General features: G+C 41.6%; 1 protein-coding gene and 1 pseudogene across 9 annotated transcripts in view; both read right to left on the reverse strand.

Moving 5' to 3' along the window:
* Nucleotides 1–20744, reverse strand: part of IP6K1 (inositol hexakisphosphate kinase 1) — an 81697-nt gene that overhangs the window by 9299 nt on the left and 51654 nt on the right. For 5 of the 9 annotated variants that reach the window (XM_060109834.1, XM_060109837.1, XM_060109838.1 and 2 more), the window contains one exon: nucleotides 11709–12059. The exons of 2 other annotated variants lie outside the window; for them this stretch is intronic. In XM_060109834.1, the coding sequence (XP_059965817.1) occupies nucleotides 11709–11931 (223 nt within the window). In that variant the 5' untranslated portion in view covers nucleotides 11932–12059. The remainder of the gene's footprint in view (nucleotides 1–11708; nucleotides 12060–20744) is intronic. 2 more of the 9 variants (XM_060109836.1, XM_060109841.1) reach the window with 1 other exon arrangement.
* Nucleotides 6947–7676, reverse strand: LOC132497007 (aminoacyl tRNA synthase complex-interacting multifunctional protein 2-like; annotated as a pseudogene).

A 20744-nucleotide genomic window follows, 5' to 3' on the forward strand; every position in this document is an offset into this window, starting at 1 on the left:
CAGTCCCCAAAATATGTCTTCTGCCGACACTGAACATCAGGCTACTCTAAGCTCAACAGGCAGAACTTCTGCCTCACCAAACCACCAGCATTCCTAAGTTGAAACACCTATTTTCCGTGCTGTACTCATGCAAAACAGTTTGTTGTGTCCATTTTTATCAAACAGGTTTTCATAATTTCTTCTGGATCATTACCAAACTAGTTGAAACAAAATACCTAGAAATCAAGGAGTTTTTTGTTATTTGTTCTTAAAAAGGTCTAGGCTGCCCTTCATCTAACTTCCATATCCAACTCTCTGTCAGCTACACTCCTCGTTTTACACTCTTGGTGGGCAATATCAGCATTATGTGAGAATCAGTGAGAAGCATTTAGGAATATGTCAGTATGCCAGACCAAGAATATCCTTCTCTTTGGCCCATTTCCTTCTCCAGGAGGGCATTGCCCCAATCCTTGGTCTCCTTTTAGGAAAAAAAATCCTTAAGACATTAAGGTGAAATAGATTCTTTTTTCTTACCTTCTCATTACATTGCTTAAATGTACACCTCACTTTAGTGAGCTTCACAACTGTGTCCTGGCTTCCTTACATAGATGACTGCCTCTCCTACAGGTTTTTGCCTTTGTAACTTCTTCTCTTTGTCTTTTCCAGAGCTTCAGTTATGTTCAAGTTTGAATGCCCTCTGGTCTACAATATTCTTTGTTTCCTGGGCTCCCCCTCGTACTCTCTAGAGTGTCCGCCAGGCCTGCCACACAGCTCCCATGCTGGGCCCCTCCTTGCTGCAGGTAACCAGAGTGAGAATTGTTCCTTCTATGTCCTCTCCTTTTCCCCTCTTTCTTGGTTTCCTCCTTATTTGAGTGGAATACATCTTCAAGTAACTTCCTAAGAAAGAGTGTTCAGGAGGTCAATTTTCCGAGTCCTTTGTAGGACTTTATTCTACTCCAACACTTGACTAATAGTTTGGCTGAAGACAGAATTCTACGTTGTCTGAAAATAAAGACAGTTTTACTTCTTCCTTTCCAATCTGGATGTCTTTTATTATTTCATTTTCTTGCCTAACTGCGCTGGCCAGAACCTCCAAGTTATATGTCAACTAGAAATGGAGAGCATGGACATTCTTGTCTCGTTCCTGATCTTAGGGGTTAAAGCAACTGTCTCATCACTGAGTAGGAAGCTAGCTGTAGGTTTTCATAGATGCCTTCTATCAGGTTTGAGAAACTTTCTTTCCATACCCACTTTGCTAAGAGTTTTGTTACTCTTGTTGTTTTATCAAGAATGGATGTTGATACAGATGGCCAACAGGTACATGAAAAGATGCTCAACATGGCTAATTATTAGAGAAATGTAAATCAAAACTACAACGAGGTACCACCTCACACCAGTCAGAATGGCCATCATTAAAAAATGTACAAATAACAAATGCTGGACAGGGTGTGGAGAAAAGGGAACCCTCCTACATTGTTGCTGGTAATGTAAATTGGTGCAGCTACTATGGAGAACAGTATGGAGGTTCTTCAAAAAACTAGAGTTGCCAGATGATTCAGCAATCCCACTCCTGGGCATATATCTGGACAAAACTGTAATTCAAAAAGACGCATGCACCCCTATGTTCACAGCAGCACTATTCACAATAGCCAAGACATGGAAACAACCTAAATGTCCATCAACGGATGAATGGATAAAGATGTGGTACATATAGACAACGGACTATTACTCAGCCATAAAAAAGAATGAGGGCTTCCCTGGTGGCGCAGTGGTTGAGAGTCCGCCTGCCGATGCAGGGGATACGGGTTCGTGCCCTGGTCTGGGAGGATCCCATATGCCGCGGAGCGGCTGGGCCCGTGAGCCATGGCTGCTGGGCCTGCGCATCCGGAGCCTGTGCTCCGCAACGGGAGAGGCCACAACAGTGAGAGGCCCACATACCGCAAAAAAAAGAAAAAAAAAAAAAAAAAGAATGAAATAATGCCATTTGCAGTAATACTGATGGACCTAGAGACTGTTATACTAAGTGACGTAAGTCAGAAAGACAAATACCATATGATATCACTTACATGTGGAATCTAAAATATGACACGAACTTTCCTACAATACGAAACAGAAACAGACTCACACACATAGAGAACAGACTTGTGGGGGTGGGGGGGGGAGGGATGGATTGGGAGTTCGGGATTAGCAGATGCAAACTATTATATATAGAATGATTAAATAACAAGGTCCTACTGTATAGCACAGGGAACTATATTCAATATCCTGTGATAAATCATAATGGAAAAGAATATGAAAAAGAATGTACATATATGTATAACTGAATCACTCTGCTGTACAGCAGAAATTAACACAGCATTGTAAATAAACTATACTTCAGTAAAATAAATTTAAAAAAAGAATGTATGTTGGATACTGTCAAGTACTGTTTCTGCATTTACTGAGATAATCATATGATTTTTCTTTTTTTAGTTTATTGATATGGTCAATTACATTAACTTTTGAATGTTAAACCTACCCTGCATTACTCCTATGGTAAACCCTACTTGGTCACGACATACTGTCCTTTTAATATATTCTTGGATTCAATCTGCTAAAATCTTGTTCAAATTTTTTAAATTTAGGTTCATCTAGGACATTAATTTTCTTGTAATGGCCTTATAGAATGAGTAGAGATGTATTCCTGCTTCAACTTTTTGGAAGAGTTTGTGTAGTATTTCTTAAATATTTGGTAGAATTCACCAGTGAAGTTGTGTGGGCCTGGAGTTTTCTTTGCTAGAATGCTTTAAATTCCAATTTCAATTTGTTTACTACATAGGGCTATTCAGATTATTCATTTCTTCTTGAGTGAGTTTTCATAGTTTGTGTGTTGCAATAAATTGTCTATTTCATCTAAGTTGTAGAATTTACTGGCATAAAGTTGTTCATAATATTTTTATTTTTTTAAATATTGGTAGAAACTGTAGTGATGACACATCTGTCTTTTTTTTAAGATTTCTTTTTTGATGTGGACCATTTTTAAAGTCTTTATTGAATTTGTTACAATATTGCTTCTACATGAAGCGTGTGGGATCTTAGGTCCCCAACCAGGGATCGAACCCACATCCCCTGCATTGGAAGGTGAAGTTTTCATCACTGGACTGCCAGGGAAGTCCCACATCTGTCATTTCTGATATTGGAAATTTATGTCTTTTCTTTTTCCTAATCAGTCTGGCTAGAGATTTATCCTAGCCTTTGGTCTTCAGTTTTCATTGATTTTCTTGATTTTTGCTCATTTTCCTACTGAATTGTCTTTTTTCCTATTGACTTTGAATTGCATACACACACACACACATTCTAGAAACAAATCCTCGGTCAGTTTTACGTGATGTAAATAGCTCTTAATTTTCTTTAGAAGTGTATTTTGATAAAACTTTTTAATTTTATATACTCAAATGTATCATTCCCTCCTTTAAAATTTCTTTTTGTCTTGCAGGGCCATCTAAAGCTATAATGGAAACCTTTAATTCTCTGCAGGCACATACCACTGAGCACCTTGACACAGAGCATCATAACTGATGAAGGGAGAAATGGTTATGCTATGGGTAGAACAGGAAGAAGAGCCTTCCATGAGTGGGTAAGATCTGGTAATTAAATGAGCCATGCAACCTACCACTAGTTTAAAAAATATATATTTTTTTATCCTGATTTTTTTTTTAACCTCATTACTCACACCTAGAAAGAATTCAGGTAGGAAAATGAAAATCAATGGTCCTTTACTTCATTTGATATAAGCCCTAATTTTCTTGGCATTTCTAAGATTGGCTTAAACACAGAGAATTACATTTGGGTAGAGGTTTTTGGGGGATTTTTAATACACTTTACTTTTTTAAATTGTGGTAAAAACATATTTAACATAAATTTGTCATTTTAACCATTTTTAAATGTAAAATTCAGTGGCATTAAGTACGTTCACAATGTTGTATAACCACTTTCGTTATCTATTTCCAGAACTTTGATATCACCACAAACGAAATCTCTGTACCCATTAAATAACTCCCCATTTCCCTCTCACCTGAACCCCTGGTACCCTCTAATCTACTTTCTGTCTCTACAAATTTGCCTACTATAGATATTTCGTACAAGTGGAATCATGTAATGTTTGTTCTTTGGGGTCTGGCTTATTTCACTTAGCATAATGTTTTCAAGGTTCATCCACCTTGTAGCATGTGTCAGAACTTCATTTGTTTTTATGGCTGAATACTATTCCAGTGTAAATATATGCCACATTTTGTTTATCCGTTCATCTGTTCAACCCAATCAAACACTTGGGTTGTTTCCACCTTTTGGCTATTGTAAATAATGCTTCGGTGAGTATTACAAGTATCTGTTTGAGTCTCTATTTCCAATTCTTTTGAGTATATACCTAGGAGTGGAACTGCTGAATCATATGGTAGTTCTGTGTTTAACTTTTTGAGGAACTGTCAAACTGTTTTTCCATAGTGGCTGTACCATTTGACATTCCTACCAGCAATGTTCCTATTTCTCCATATCTTTGCCACTCTTTCTTTCTTCCTTCCTGTCTTCCTTCCTTTCTTTTCCTTCTTTCTTTTAATGTATTTTTATTTATTCAAATTAATTTTTATTGGAATATAGTTGCTTTACAATGTTGTGTTAGTTTTCTCTCTTTTTAATAGCCATCCACCGGTTGTGAGTACTCTCTATTGTGGTTTAGATTTTCATTTCCCTAATGACTAATGATGCTGATTACCTTTTCATGTACTTATTGGCCATTTGTGTATCTATTCTGGAAAAATGTTTATTCAATTCCTTTGACCATTTATGAATAGGGTTGCTTCTTAACTTTTTTTTAAACATCTTTATTGGAGTATAATTGCTTTTGTTTCTTAACTCTTAACTGGCAAAAAGAGGTAGACTAGTTCTTAAAACTAGTTGTTGTTTTTTACCTCAGGGCTTTTGTTTATGAGTGGAAGCTTGGAATGTTCTTTCCATTGTCCTTTGCCCACAGCTGCTCCTCATCCTTCAGTCCTTTAAGTCTCCCCAGACACTCCTTCCCTGATCATTCTATATCAAGTGCTCTGTTTTGGAAGCTTTATTATTTTCAATTACAGAACCTGACTTATTTTATTCAAAGTACTTATCACAATCTATAACTGTTTTGTCTATAATTTGTTTATTCTTTATTTCTCACACTAGCGTGTAAGCTCTATAAAGGTATGGGCCTTTTTTGTCTTTTACGCTAATGAGCACAGGGCCTGGCATCTAGTAGATGCTCAGTAAGTACTGGTAACTGAAAAATGAATGAGGCAAAGTTTTGAATAACTATATAGAAGCCTAGAACCTCATATTTAGTACTATTAAGAAGTAACACTTGAGGGGCTTCCCTGGTAGTGCAGTGTTTGAGAGTCCGCCTGCCAATGCAGGGAACACGGGTTCGTGCCCCGGTCCGGGAAGATCCCACATGCTGTGGAGTGGCTGGGCCCGTGAGCCATGGCCGCTGAGCCTGCACGTCTGGAGCCTGTGCTCCGCAACGGGAGAGGCCACAACAGTGAGAGGCCCGCATACCGCAAAAAAAGAAAAAAAAAAAGAAGTAACACTTGGGATTTCCCTGGTGGAGCAGTGGTTAGGAGTCCAATGCAGGGGACATGGGTTTGATCCCTGGTCCGGGAAGATCCCACATGCTGCAGAGCAACTAAGCCCGTGCACCACAGCTGCTGAGCCTGAGCTCTAGAGTCCGTGAGCCACAACTACAGAGCCCATGTGCCACAACTACTGAAGCCTGCGTGCCTAGAGCTCATGCTCCGCAACAAGAGAGGCCACCACAATGAGAAACCTATGCACTGCAACGAAGAGTAGCCCCTGCTGGCTGCAACTAGAGAAGGCCCACACGCAGCAACGAAGACCCAACAAACTGAAATGGAATGGAATGGAATGGAATGGAATGAAATGAAATAAAATATTTTTTTAAAAAAGAAGCAACACTTGATAACTACCGCTGGTCATACTAAATAAATGAAAATCCCTCTTCAAACCTACTGCCATAATATAGAATATTACTGGCATTTTTCCTTAGCTGAATTTTAAAAATACCTGTACTTCTGGCAATAAAGAAATAGATGTGTAATTGTGGGTTAGTATTAATACATGTATTTTCTAAACCTGTGTATTCAAAGGGGCTAAATGCAAAGATATTCCAGTAGCAATCAGAACATCTAGCACCAAGGTCTTGTTTTTTCTAAATACCATTCCTAAAAGGAAGAAGAGCTTGCTGCAGAAGTATTTGGTTCCTGAATTGGGACAGGAAAAATACAAGACAAGCCTGGAAGATCTTTCAGTAACTGTAAGTAAAGCAATAGTCAAAAATGATGGGGGGAGCTTCCCTGCTGGCGCAGTGGTTAAGAACCTGCCTGCCAATGCAGGGGACATGGGTTCGAGCCCTGGTCCGGGAAGATCCCACATGCCGCAGAGCAACTAAGCCCATGTGCTACAACTACTGAGCCTGTACTTTAGAGCCCACGAACCGTAACTGCTGAGCCCACATGCCACACTACTGAAGCCTGCGCACCTAGAGCCCATGCTCCACAACAAGAGAAGCCACTGCAATGAGAAGCCCGCACACCGCAATGAAGAGTAGCCCCCACTCGCCACAACTAGAGAAAGCCCGTGCACAGCAATGAAGACTCAATGCAGCCAAAAATAAATAAATAAATTTATAAGTGGAAAAACAGCCAAAATTTGAATAAAATGTACGGATTAGTTAATAGTATTATACCAATGTTCCTTTCCTGGCTTTGGTAATTATAAATTATACTACGGTTATGTATTTTTTAATGATGCTTTTGCTTATTGATACTAGACAACCAGCCTAAGTAAAGACTCTGATTTTAGTATAAGTCCCTTTACTAATAATCGGCATGAAACAGCATCATACTTAAAATCTAAACCCTTTAAAATCAGGTACTGAAGTTCACTTAAGGAACTTAAGGGCAGTGTTAAAAAGGGCCAGGTTTTCACAGGCCCTCATCCACTTCTGCACATTGGCTGGCACCATCACACTGCAGCCTCCTGTCTGCTGGAGAACAGACCACAGCACAATTTCTGCCACAGTGAGTCCATTCCCAAGAAGCCAGGAGCTCTTCCCAAAAGCTGAATTCATGGAGCAGAACACAGTGGCTTCCCTCTTCTAGCTGAAAAATAGCTCTATCTACCCAGCTATCTATAAGGGTTAAACTTACAGCATTATGCTTCTGGCCAAACAGAAAACAGAAAATGTGCATGTTCCCTTCTCCTTCAACGGGATACATCATTTGGATACCGAACTTCATCTGAGCCTTTAGCACATTCTTCCAAATTAAGAGTAAAACCCAGCACTTAAGAAGGTTTTCTGGCGTGCTCTTGACTGCTGAATGTGTGTGAACAGTAGAGAGGACTCTAGTGGTCACAGAGCAGCCAGTGCAACACAAGCATAGAGAGAGGAAGGGAGGGGAGGCTGGGTTTGTGTTGATCTAGATGTCTTTCAGTGACCTGTAGTCTCTTCCAAACACTGAATTTAAGCCCAATGCATTGGTAGCTAAAGCAGTGAGTTCATCAACTTGGATTATGTTGCTAATATCCAAATCCACATCTGGCATCTGAATCATCTTGGAGAGACCATTGACTGCAGCTTTCAATTCATACAGGTACTTTAGAATATCACCTTGGTGGAAAAAATAAAGTATCTTGGCGGAACTCAAGAGGTTGAAGACTCTTCCTGCATCTAGCACGGGGCTGATGGTCCTGCCATGCACACTGGGGAGCCAGTATGTGCATCTACACAGAGAGGTGAGCCATACAGTGACAGGACTTTACTTGGTACATCAGCATCATGGGACCATTAGAGGAGCTCTTATTATTTTTGCAACTTTTCTGTGATTTTAAATTTATTTCAAAATAAAAAGTAAATGACTTCCCTGGCAGTCTTGTGGTTAAGATTCCATGCTTCCACTGCAGGTGGCACGGGTTTGATCCCTGGTCAGGGAACCAAGATCCCACATGCCACGTGGTGCAGCCAAAAACAAAACAAAAAAAGGTAAAAACCCTATGGTATCAGTCTTTGAAATACATGAATTGGACCCATCATATCTTCCATTTTCTCTGAATAAACTGGACTTCATTTGACTTAAAAAGAAGAGATCAATTTTAGTTTAATTGTATTTTTGAGAAAGTGTATTTATTCTTCCCTAGTGAAAATACAGCCTGAGGAAAAAAAAATCAGGTAGATACTAAGGATTTGCTATGGCTTTTAAAGACTTCTGGTTCCCCAGTCTGAGAGAAGGTTGGGGGAAAAACTGAACCAATATATGACTGACAATCCTTCCCTGGGTGGCACCTTGAAATTCTAACTTGTCCCAATTCTGGTGGTTGTGATTTAGAAAACATTTCTTTGGAGCCAGGGGCTCAACTCCATTTTAAGGGGTATTTTTTCCCTGAGCATCAGAAGAACTCCATGAGTTAACAGGGCTTGTACTTCTCTTTCTGGTTTTGGCATATTTATAGCAGAATATTTGGCCATGGATGTGTTGAATGTGGATGAGTAGGTGGCTAAAGCGACATTTATAAAGCATTTATAACTGTTGTTTCTTAGCCACTTAGGGACAGCAGTGTGTGTGATTCTGGCTTCTCTCTCGTTTTGCAGCCTTAGAATATTTATTCCTCCAAATTCAATATTATTCTGATTCTGTTTTGAAAATAATAACAAACCATATAATTCAAAACTGCACAAAGGACTTGAACAGATATTTCTCCAGAGAAGATACACAAATGGCCAATGGCACATCAACATCATTCATTAATCATTAAGAAAATGCATATCAGGGCCTCCCTGGTGGCGCAGTGGTTGAGAGTCCGCCTGCCGATGCAGGGGATACGGGTTTGTGCCCCGGTCCGGGAGGATCCCATGTGCCGCGGAGCGGCTGGGCCCGTGAGCCGTGGCCGCTGAGCCTGCGCGTCCGGAGCCTGTGCTCCGCGGCGGGAGAGGCCACAGCAGTGAGAGGCCCGCATACCGCAAAAAAAAAAAAAAAAAAGAAAATGCATATCAAAACAAAACAATGAGACACCACTTCACACCTACTAGGGTGGCTATAATTTTTTTTTTAATGGAAAATAAGGGTTTGTAAGGATGTGGAGAAATAGGAACACTGTTGGGAAGAATGTCAAATGGTACAGCCACTATGGAAAACAGTTCGATAGTTCCTCAAAAAAGTTAAACACAGAATTACCATGTGATTCAGCAATTCCACTCCTATATACTCAAAAGAATTGGAAACAGAGACTCAGATAAATACTCACAGAAGCATTATTCACAATAGCCAAAAGGTGGAAACAACCCAAGTGTCCATCAACAGATGAACGGATAAACAAAATGTGGCATATATTTACACTGGAATAGTATTCAGCCATAAAAACAAATGAAGTTCTGACACATGCTACAAGGTGGGTTGAACCTTGAAAACATTATCCTAAGTGAAATAAGCCAGACCCAAAGGAGAAACGTTATATGATTCCACTTGTATGAAATATCTACAATAAGCAAATTTGTAGAGACAGAAAGTAGATTAGAGGGTACCAGGGGTTCAGGTGAGAGGGAAATGGGGAGTTATTTAATGGGTATAGAGATTTTGAGATGATGTAAAAGTTCTGGAAACAGATAAATAGTAATGGTATATAGCACTGTGAATGTATTTAATGCCGCTAAATTATACACTTAAAAATGGTAAATTTTGCTGTACAGCAGAAATGAACAAACATTGTAAATCAATTATACTTCAATTAAAAAAAAGACAAGGTGCATCCACTTTAAAAAAAAAAGTTAAATTTTATGTTATGTGGACTTTCCTGATGGTGCAGTGGTTAAGAATCCACCTGTCGGGGCTTCCCTGGTGGTGCAGTGATTGAGAGTCCGCCTGCCGATGCAGGGGACACGGGTTCGTGCCCCAGTCCGGGAAGATCCCACATGCCGCGGAGCGGCTGGGCCCGTGAGCCATGGCCGCTGAGCCTGCTTGTCCGGAGACTGTGTTCCACAACGGGAGAGGCCACAACAGTGAAAGGCCCACGTACCGCAAAAAAAAAAAAAGAATCCACCTGCCAGTGCAGGGGACATGGGTTCAAGCCCTGGTCCGGGACGATTCCACATGCTGCGGAGCAACTAAGCCCGTGCGCCACACCTACTGAGCCTGCAATCTAGAGTCTGTGCACTACAACTACTGAAGCCTGTGCACCTACAGTCCGTGCTCCGCAACAAGAGAAGCCACCACAATGCGAAGCCTGCGCAACGCAACAAAGAGTAGCCCCCGCTCACTGCAACTAGAGGAAACTCGTGCACAGCAACGAAGACCCAATGAAGCCAAAAATAAATAAATAATTTAAAAAATGTTTATGTTATGTATATTTCACCACAATTAAAGATTTAAGGAAACAAAAGTCAATACCAATATGGATTGGTTTTTCTAAATCGAGGATCCCCCAAGTAAAGGGTGGTATAAACATGACTGAATTCATACTGCTTTGGAAAAGTTAAAAAACAGAACACAGGGGCTTCCCTGGTAGTGGTAGTGGTTTAGAATCCGCTTGGCCAACATGGGGGACACAGGTTCGAGCCCTGGTCCCGGAGGATCCCACATGCCACGGAGCAACTAAGCCCGTGCGCCACAACTACTGAGCCTGCGCTCTAGAACCCTTGAGCCACAACTACTGAGCCTGCGCTCTATAGCCCGTGAGCCACAACTACTGAAGCCCGCACGCCACAACTACTGAAGCCCATGCACCTAGAGCCCGTACTCAGCAACAAGAGAAGCCACCACAACGAGAAGCCCACGCAGTGCAACGAAGAGTAGCCCCTGCTCGCCGCAACTAGAGAAAGCCTGCGCACAGCAACAAAGACCCAATGCAACCAAAAATAAATAAATTAAAACAAACAAACAAACAAAAAAACCCAGAACACAGGGAATTCCCTGGCAGTCCAGTGGTTAGAACTCGGTGCTTTTACTTCAGTGGCCTGGGTTCAATTCCCCGTCAGGGAACTAAGATCCCGCAAGCCATGTGGCACAGCCAAAACAAAACAAAAAACAGAACACAAAAAACTTAACTTACACATGAGGGACAATCATAAAAATATATAAACATAGCGACAAAAATCAGATTTGAAAATCAAGTACCTTAAATTCTGGTATATATTCACGGGGTTCTAGTCTATAAAGTTAATTTACATTTTAAAACAGATTATTTTTCCTTTAAAAGTTAGGACCCTCCAGGCCCCAGTCCTTCTGTAGATTTCTTACCATCAATTCATCCCCCAGCACATACATACACAAGCTCCACAGAGCCTCCTCGACAGCTGTCTCATCGCCTTAGCCTGGAAAGCATCCAAATCTTCCTCCTCTGGGACCAGATAAGTGCTGCCCCTTCTCTCCTAGACCATTCCAGCAAACAGGGAAACCTCCTTGACAACAGCGTGCTCTTCACCAATGGGACTTAATGCTGTGAATTCTTCTCAGGTTTACCTATCAATGAATTCAATTTTCAAGATCTAAAGACCTTGCTGATGCTTTCAGCTTCAAATTTTGCTTAACAAAGTGACTCTGCTGCTTTGAGACAACAGAGACCTACAATCACACCACATGGCCATCAGAACAAGGAAAACTGAGCTGAGGGCCTATAAGCTGCTGCCATCTCCAAACTGGCCAGTGACTGACCTTTGTACTCAGGGGTGAACTCCTTCATTTCGGGAGGGAGGGACTCGTAGAAGCGCTGCTCCCGGGAGATGAGGGGCTTGCACACAGTGTGGTCGTCGTAGCGCATCATGCTGCTGTGTCCGCCCACCTGGTGGATGAAGGGCTCTAGGAGGACTCCCCGGTCTCCGGCCCGACTTGCGTTCTTGCCATACTGCCCCACTTCCATGGTTTGACAAACACACATTGCGTTGGGGGCCAGTTGCACACTGAAAGCAGAGGATGCAGCACATGAGCCACGAAAGGAGAGCTAGGTAGAAGGTCCTGGCGAGCTGAAAACCAACGGTCAGAGTCTGTTCAGTTTATTCTTCTCTCCTAACAGAGGGAAGAGAGGAAAAGAGGGAATCAAAACACCAGGCAAGCTACAGTTTCCCTGGAGTTCACAGAATATCCACTCCTGAGGAAAAACAGGGATTCTGTCTTGTTCCCTGCTATGTGTTCCCCAGTATGTACAACACTGCCTGATGCATGAGAGGTAGCTGAGTCAATTTCTGTTGAATGATGTAATTTTGGTCTCCTCCATCCATCTGTCTTTTTATGCACAGAAGCCCTTATTCTCTTCCTTTCCTAGTTCTCAGATCCCTTCTAAGTTCTCTAAAGGATTTGATTTTAGAGCTACAGTATGTTATAGCCATCAGGAAGCCAACTATCCCTGTTTACTTCACATTCAGTTAAGAGCTCAAGAAAAAAACAGAAAGCAACACCAACTCACTCTATTTGGATTTCTCACAATACTCAGTACTGGTAAGGGTCTCTCCCTGACTCAAAGGAAGGGTTTTTTTCTCAAAGGCCTGAGAAATCAGGTCACTCTAGATTCCCAACTTTTCTGCTGAAGGTGCCAAGGACCAGACAGGGGAAGCCATTCCTTCCTGAGTTGCAGAAGCATAAAAAGGTTTTGTTTTGGGACTTCCTGGTGGTCCAGTGGGTAAGACTCCATGCTCCCAATGCAGGGGGCCTGGGTTTGATTCCTGGCGGGGGAACTAGATCCCACATGCATGCTGCAACTAAGAGTTCACATGCCGGAACTAAGAAGACCATGTGCCGCAACTAAGATGTCTGCATGCCGCAACTAAGAGCCCTCATGCCACAACTAAAAGATCCTGCATGCCACAACGAAAAAACATGCTGCAACGAAGATCCCACGTGCCACAAATAAGACCTGGCACAGCCAAAATAAATAAATAAATATTTTTAAAAAATGTTTTGCTTTTCTGAAAGGAATTCAGGCTTCATATTTCTTCTACTTTAAATCTATGGCCATCAATTTATGACCAGGTCTAGCACTACATAGCTTCCCTTTCTGTTTGACTCTAGGGACAAAGAAAAGCTCTTTGTACTTAAATAACCTCCTTTTAATGTCAGTCTTCTCTCAAGAACGTTAATATAGTGGGCAACTTAATACTGAATACATTTTAAAAACTAGGAATGTAGTAGGTAGCGGGAGTCGGGGAGGGAAGGATTGGGAGTTTGGGATTAGCAGAGGCAAACTATTATATATAGAACAGATAAACAAGGTCTTACTGTACAGCACAGGGCACTATATTCAATATCCTGTGATAAACCATAATGGAAAAGAACATGAAAAAGAACATATATATATGTATAACTGAGTCACTTGGCTGTACAGAAAAAATTAACACAACATTGTAAATAAACTATACTTCAATAAAATTTTTTTAAAAATTAAAAAGGAATGTAGTAGGCAAGACAACATCTGAAAGATCAAGACTAAAAAAGAAAAAGAAAATATAGAGCAGAAATATGGTTTTATATGCAAGAGCTAATAAACTATTTTTTTTCTGAACCTCATAATTATGGGCAAAATGAGCTATACAAGAACACTGTTGCAAAACTGCAAAATTTTCTTAATCCAAAGCTGCCCAGGAAACTATGTTCTATTTCACCACTATCAACAAAAATAAATTATTCTCCATTCCCACTCCCACAAACAGATCAGCACCACTTTAAAGCTATTCATTTTTTAGTCCTCCTTCAGGATAGGATAAGGCAACTCCCTGCCCCAGGGAGTTTTTTGAGACTCCATTCTCTTGAAACAAGAGTTCGATGAACACCTCTGCGACTCCTACGGCACCCTGTGCCAACTCTAAGGCAGCAATAAATCACTGTACTGTCATCTATTTTGTCATCTGTCACCACCACCACCAAACCATTCTCTCTTAACTCCATCTAGGATCCAAGGCAGTTCCTGGCACACAGTAGTACTCAAAATGAGGTTTGTTAGAATGAATTAAAATAATTCCAGGAAAAGGACCACAGTGAGTAAAAGCACAACAATATGAAAATAAAATATGAAAGCACAGTGGCAGTGCTTAGGGCAGAAAGTGGGGGCAGGAAGCAATTGCGGAAGGCTTATCTCAGGGTTCCTAGAGGTGCCCACTGTGGCAGTGGACTCTAGTTAGCAATGTCAATCGGCTCCTGCCCCGGCTCCTCTTCACCCTGGGATTGCCTCTGACCACAGATGGGATACCAAAAAGGTGCCAGACTTTCTAGCCTGGGTCAGTGCGTATCTGGTTTAGGAGAGGGGTCAACAGTGCCAAGTGCCCCAGAAGAGTTGGACATTAGGGCCATTCCCTGGACTCTGAGAGATCCGTGGCATCCTCTGCAGCCCCCACAGGACTGAAAGGAAGAAGTTCAATCTCCAGTCAGATGTAGACTTTTGATATTTTGTTTCCCGTTGATGTCTACATAAAGTCATGGTACTATTTTTGTGTTTGAAATATTTTCTTAGAAGTAAACATGTAAAATATACCACATTTCTATAGCTCTGATTTGGCATTTCTTTTTAAATAAACTGGGAACCTGAAAAAGTGGAAGTGCCCAGAACTCTCTCAACCTCTGTGAAGAACTCTCTCAACCCCTGGCCTACAAGGTGTGGAGCCTTGTATGTCACTTGAAGTAAGAAACTTCAAGTTTCCTCATGAAGACATGCCCACTGCCAACCCTGTGGGATATGCCGACGTAGGTGAAGGGCTTGGGCTTGACTCACCTACTGCCCAGCCTTGAAAGTTCTGGAAATAGCAAAAGCTCTGACTTTTTGATAAACAACCAGAGGTCGTTCCTGAAGTCTGGTATCCACCAAGGCCCGCTGTAAAAACCGTGGACTGAGAGGGCTATGGATGATGGTGTCTGTCTCCACTATTCCTTTCCTAATAGAGTCCCAATCTTGTTCAGGCAGCCAAACCTCAAGGGAATGCGAAATTCCATTCTAGCTCAGGGAGAATCTTGAACAGTACCTCAGTTCTTACGAGCTTATTTAGGAAAAAGCATGTGACTCTCTTCTTCCCAATGAGATGAGGAGAAGTTGGCCAGGGATTCTCTGGGAAAATATACCTTGCTCTTAACACGAGAGAGGGGTACCTCCTCTTCCTCAGGATATTATTCTGTCTGCACGTGATATGTGAGACTACTGCAGCCACCTTGTGACTCTAAAAGATACTTGCCTAAGACAAGGCCAACATGCTGAGCATACAGAACAGGAAGAAACAATCAGGGCCCATGATGCTGTCACTAAAGTACTAGATATCCTGTTGTGTAACAAAAATAAATTTCCCTTTATGCTTTAAGCCAGTCGCATTAGGATGTTCTGTCACTTGCAGTCAAAACCATCATAAATGAAAGGACAGAAATAGCTGCATCAAAATCCCCAGATCTCCAGTTAATACACTTTGCACATAAAGAGGTCACTAACTGTTTTCTGATGACAACAAGGAAACTTCCAACAACTGAAGAACAAGCTCTTTCACTAATGACAAAGGGCATATTCTCCATAAGCCCCAAAATGAAAAATGTTGCTCTATAATCTTTAAAGTGTCCCTGAAGGCAGAGAATGTGAATTATGTCTGGTCCATAGCGCTGGTACCAAGATACTAAAAAAGAACCTGACCAACAGAAAATTCATTCTCTCACACGTAGAAATGAACCTGTCCAAATATCCAAATAATTAGTTTAGAACTGATTCTACTATGCTTCAACAGGAGGCAGACCATAAAAGAAATTTATACTCTTGCCACTTCAGGACCTTACTGCTCATTATTATTATTATTATTTTTTTTACAAACGGAGCTAAATACCATGTAGTCAATAAATCATATTTCCCAGAGTGTAAGTAATTCTCAAAGATTTTGCAGACTGTCCTCTGCAAATACACTGACCTGATTTCAAGTAGTTTATGCCATTCAAGGTGTCAATAGCTTCTGCAGTCTCTTCTAGACTTAAGAAACTACTAACAGTGACTTCCGGGTAAGATGGCGGAAGAGTAAGACGCGGAGATCACCTTCCTCCCCACAGATACACCAGAAATACAGCTACACGTGCAACAACTCCTACAGAACACCTACTGAACGCTGGCAGAAGACCCCAGACCTCCCAAAAGGCAAGAAACTCCCCACATACCTGGGTAGGGCAAAGCAGAGAGATTCCCGCACAGAGGAGCGGTGCCGAGCGGCACTCACCGGCCCGAGAGGCTTGTCTGCTCCCCCGCCAGGGCGAGCGGCGCTGGAGCTGAGGCTCGGGCTTCGGTCAGAGCGCAGGGAGAGGACTGGGACTGGCGGCGAGAACTCAGCCTGAGGGGGGCTAATGTGCCACAGCTAGCCGGGAGGGAGTCCGGGAAAACTCTGGAGCTGCCGAAGAGGCAGGAGACTTTTTCTTCCCTCTTGGTTTCCTGGTGCGCGAGGAGAGGGGATTAAGAGCGCCGCGTAAAGGAGCTCCAGAGACGGGCGCGAGTCGCGGCTGAAAGCGCGGAGCCCAGAGACGGGCGTGGGACGCTGGGGCTGCTGCTGCCGCCGCCAGGAAGCCTGTGTGTGAGCGCAGGACACTGTCCACGCCGCCCTTCCGGGAGCCTGTGCAGCCTGCCACTGCCGGGGTCCCGGGATCCAGGGGCGGCTTCCCTGGGAGAGCGCACGGCGCGCCTCGGGCTGGTGCAACGTCACGCCGACCTCTGCCGCTGCAGGCTCGCCCCGCACTCCGTGCCCCTCCCTCCCGCCCGGCCTGAGTGAGCCAGAGTCCCCGAAGAGGCTGCTCCTTTAACCCTGTCCTGTCTGAGCGAAGAACAGACGCCCTCCGGCGACCTACACGCAGAGGCGGGGCCAAATCCAAAGCTGAGACCCAGGAGCTGTGAGAACAAAGAAGAGAAAGGGAAACCTCTCCCAGCAGCCTCAGAAGCAGCGGATTAAAGCTCCACAATCAACTTCATGTACCCTGCATCTGTGGAATACATGAATAGACAACAAATCATCCCAAATTGAGGAGCCAGGAGTCAGTGCTGTGCCTCTGAGGTGGGAGAGCGAACTTCAGAACACTGGTCCACAAGAGACCTCCCAGCTCCACATAATATCAAACGGCGAAAATATTCCAGAGATCTCCATCTCAACACCAGCACCCAGCTTCACTCAACGACCAGCAAGCTACAGTGCTGGACACCCTATGCCAAACAACTAGCAAGACAGGAACACAACACCACCCATTAGCAGAGAGGCTGCCTCAAATCATAAAAAGTCCGCAAACACCCCAAAACACACCACCAGACGTGGACCTGCCCACCAGAAAGACAAGATCCAGCCTCATCCACCAGAACACAGGCAGTAGTCCCCTCCACCAAGAAGCCTACACAACCCACTAAACCAACCTTAGCCACTGGGGACAGACACCAAAAACAACGGGAACTACGAACCTGCAGCCTGCAAAGAGGAGACCCCAAACACAGTAACATAAGCAAAATGAGAAGACAGAAAAACACACAGCAGGAGAAGGAGCAAGATAAAAACCCACCAGACCTAACAAATGAAGAGGTAATAGGCAGTCTATCTGAAAAAGAATTCAGAATAATGATGGTAAAGATGATCCAAAATCTTGGAAATAGAATAGACAAAATGCAAGAAACAGTTAACAAGGACCTAGAAGAACTAAAGACGAATCAAGCATCGATTAAAAACACAATAAATGAAATAAAAAATACTCTAGATGGGATCAATAGCAGAATAACTGAGGCAGAAGAACGGATAAGTGAGGTGGAAGATAAAATAGTGGAAATAACTGCTGCACAGCAAAATAAAGAAAAAAGAATGAAAAGAACAGAGGACAGTCTCAGAGACCTCTGGGACAACATTAAACGCACCAACATTCGAATTATAGGGGTTCCAGAAGAAGAAGAGAAAAAGAAAGGGACTGAGAAAATATTTGAAGAGATTATAGTTGAAAACTTCCCTAATATGGGAAAGGAAATAGTTAATCAAGTCCAGGAGGCACAGAGAGTCCCATACAGAATAAATCCAAGGAGAAATACACCAAGACACATATTAATCAAACTGTCAAAAATTAAACACAAAGAAATCATATTAAAAGCAGCAAGGCAAAAACAACAAATAACACACAAGGGAATCCCCATCAGGATAACAGCTGATCTCTCAGCAGAAACTCTACAAGCCAGAAGGGAGTGGCAGGACATACTTAAAGTGATGAAGGAGAAAAACCTGCAACCAAGATTACTCTACCCAGCAAGGATCTCATTCAGATTTGATGGAGAAATTAAAACCTTTACAGACAAGCAAAAGCTGAGAGAGTTCAGCACCACCAAACCAGCTTTACAACAAATGCTAAAGGAACTTCTCTAGGCAAGAAACACAACAGAAGGAAAAGAACTACAATAACGAACCCAAAACAATTAAGAAAATGGGAATAGGAACATACATATCAATAATTACCTTAAATGTAAATGGACTAAATGCTCCCACCAAAAGACACAGACTGGCTGAATGGATACAAAAACAAGACCCATATATATGCTGTCTACAAGAGACCCACTTCAGACCTAGAGATACATACAGACTGAAAGTAAGGGGATGGAAAAAGACATTCCATGCAAATGGAAACCAAAAGAAAGCTGGAGTAGCAATTCTCATATCAGACAAAATAGACTTTAAAATAAAGACTACTAGAAGAGACAAAGAAGGACACTACATAATGATCAAGGGATCAATCCAAGAAGAAGATATAACAATTGTAAATATTTATGCACCAAACATAGGAGCACCTCAATACATAAGGGAAATATTAACAGCCATAAAAGGAGAAATCGACAGTAACACAATCATAGTAGGGGACTTTAACACCCCACTTTCACCAATGGACAGGTCATCCAAAATGAAAATAAATAAGGAAACACAAGCTTTAAATGATACATTAAACAAGATGGACTTAATTGATATTTATAGGACATTCCATCCAAAAACAACAGAATACACATTTTTCTCAAGTGCTCATGGAACATTCTCCAGGATAGATCATATCTTGGGTCACAAATCAAGCCTTGGTAAATTTAAGAAAATTGAAATTGTATCAAGTATCTTTTCCGACCACAATGCTATGAGACTAGATATCAATTACAGGAAAAGAGCTGTAAAACATACAAACACATGGAGGCTAAACAATACACTACTCAATAACGAAGTGATCACTGAAGAAATCAAAGAGGAAATTAAAAAATACCTAGAAACAAATGACAATGGAGACACGACGACCCAAAACCTATGGGATGCAGCAAAAGCAGTTCTAAGAGGGAAGTTTATAGCAATACAATCCCACCTTAAGAAACAGGAAATATCTCGAATAAACAACCTAACCCTGCACCTAAAGCAAATAGAGAAAGAAGAACAAAAACATCCCAAAGTTAGCAGAAGGAAAGAAATCATAAAAATCAGATCAGAAATAAATGAAAAAGAAATGAAGGAAACGATAGCAAAGATCAATAAAACTAAAAGCTGGTTCTTTGAGAAGATAAACAAAATTGATAAACCATTAGCCAGACTCATCAAGAAAAAAAGGGAGAAGACTCAAATCAATAGAATTAGAAATGAAAAAGGAGAAGTAACAACTAACACTGCAGAAATACAAAAGATCATGAGAGATTACTATAAGCAACTCTATGCCAATAAAATGGACAACCTGGAAGAAATGGACCAATTCTTAGAAATGCACAACCTGCCAAGACTGAATCAGGAAGAAATAGAAAATATGAACAGACCAATCACAAGCACTGAAATTGAAACTGTGATAAAAAAATCTTCCAACAAACAAAAGCCCAGGACCAGATGGCTTCACAGGCGAATTCTATCAAGCATTTAGAGAAGAGCTAACACCTATCCTTCTGAAACTCTTCCAAAATATAGCAGAGGGAGGAACACTCCCAAACTCATTCTACGAGGCCACCATCACCTTGATACCAAAACCAGACAAGGATGTCACAAAGAAAGAAAACTACAGGCCAATATCACTGATGAACATAGATGCAAAAATCCTCAACAAAATACTAGCAAACAGAATCCAACAGCACATTAAAAGGATCATACACCATGATCAAGTGGGGTTTATTCCAGGAATGCAAGGATTCTTCAATATACGCAAATCAATCAATGTGATACACCATATTAACAAGTTGAAGGAGAAAAACCATATGATCATCTCAATAGATGCAGAGAAAGCTTTTGACAAAATTCAACACCCATTTATGATAAAAACCCTGCAGAAAGTAGGCATAGAGGGAACTTTCCTCAACATAATAAAGGCCATATATGACAAACCCACAGCCAGCATCGTCCTCAATGGTGAAAAACTGAAACCATTTCCACTAAGATCAGGAACAAGACAAGGTTGCCCACTCTCACCACTCTTATTCAACATAGTTTTGGAAGTTTTAGCCACAGCAATCAGAGAAGAAAAGGAAATAAAAGGAATCCAAATGGGAAAAGAAGAAGTAAAGCTGTCACTGTTTGCAGATGACATGATACTATACATAGAGAATCCTAAAGATGCTACCAGAAAACTACTAGAGCTAATCAATGAATTTGGTAAAGTTGCAGGATACAAAATTAATGCACAGAAATCCCTGGCATTCCTATATACTAATGATGAAAAATCTGAAAGTGAAATCAAGGAAACACTCCCATTTACCATTGCAAGAAAACGAATAAAATATCTAGGAATAAA

Source organism: Mesoplodon densirostris, chromosome 10 (genome assembly GCF_025265405.1).
Source record: "Mesoplodon densirostris isolate mMesDen1 chromosome 10, mMesDen1 primary haplotype, whole genome shotgun sequence".
Classification (NCBI taxonomy): domain Eukaryota; kingdom Metazoa; phylum Chordata; class Mammalia; order Artiodactyla; family Ziphiidae; genus Mesoplodon; species Mesoplodon densirostris.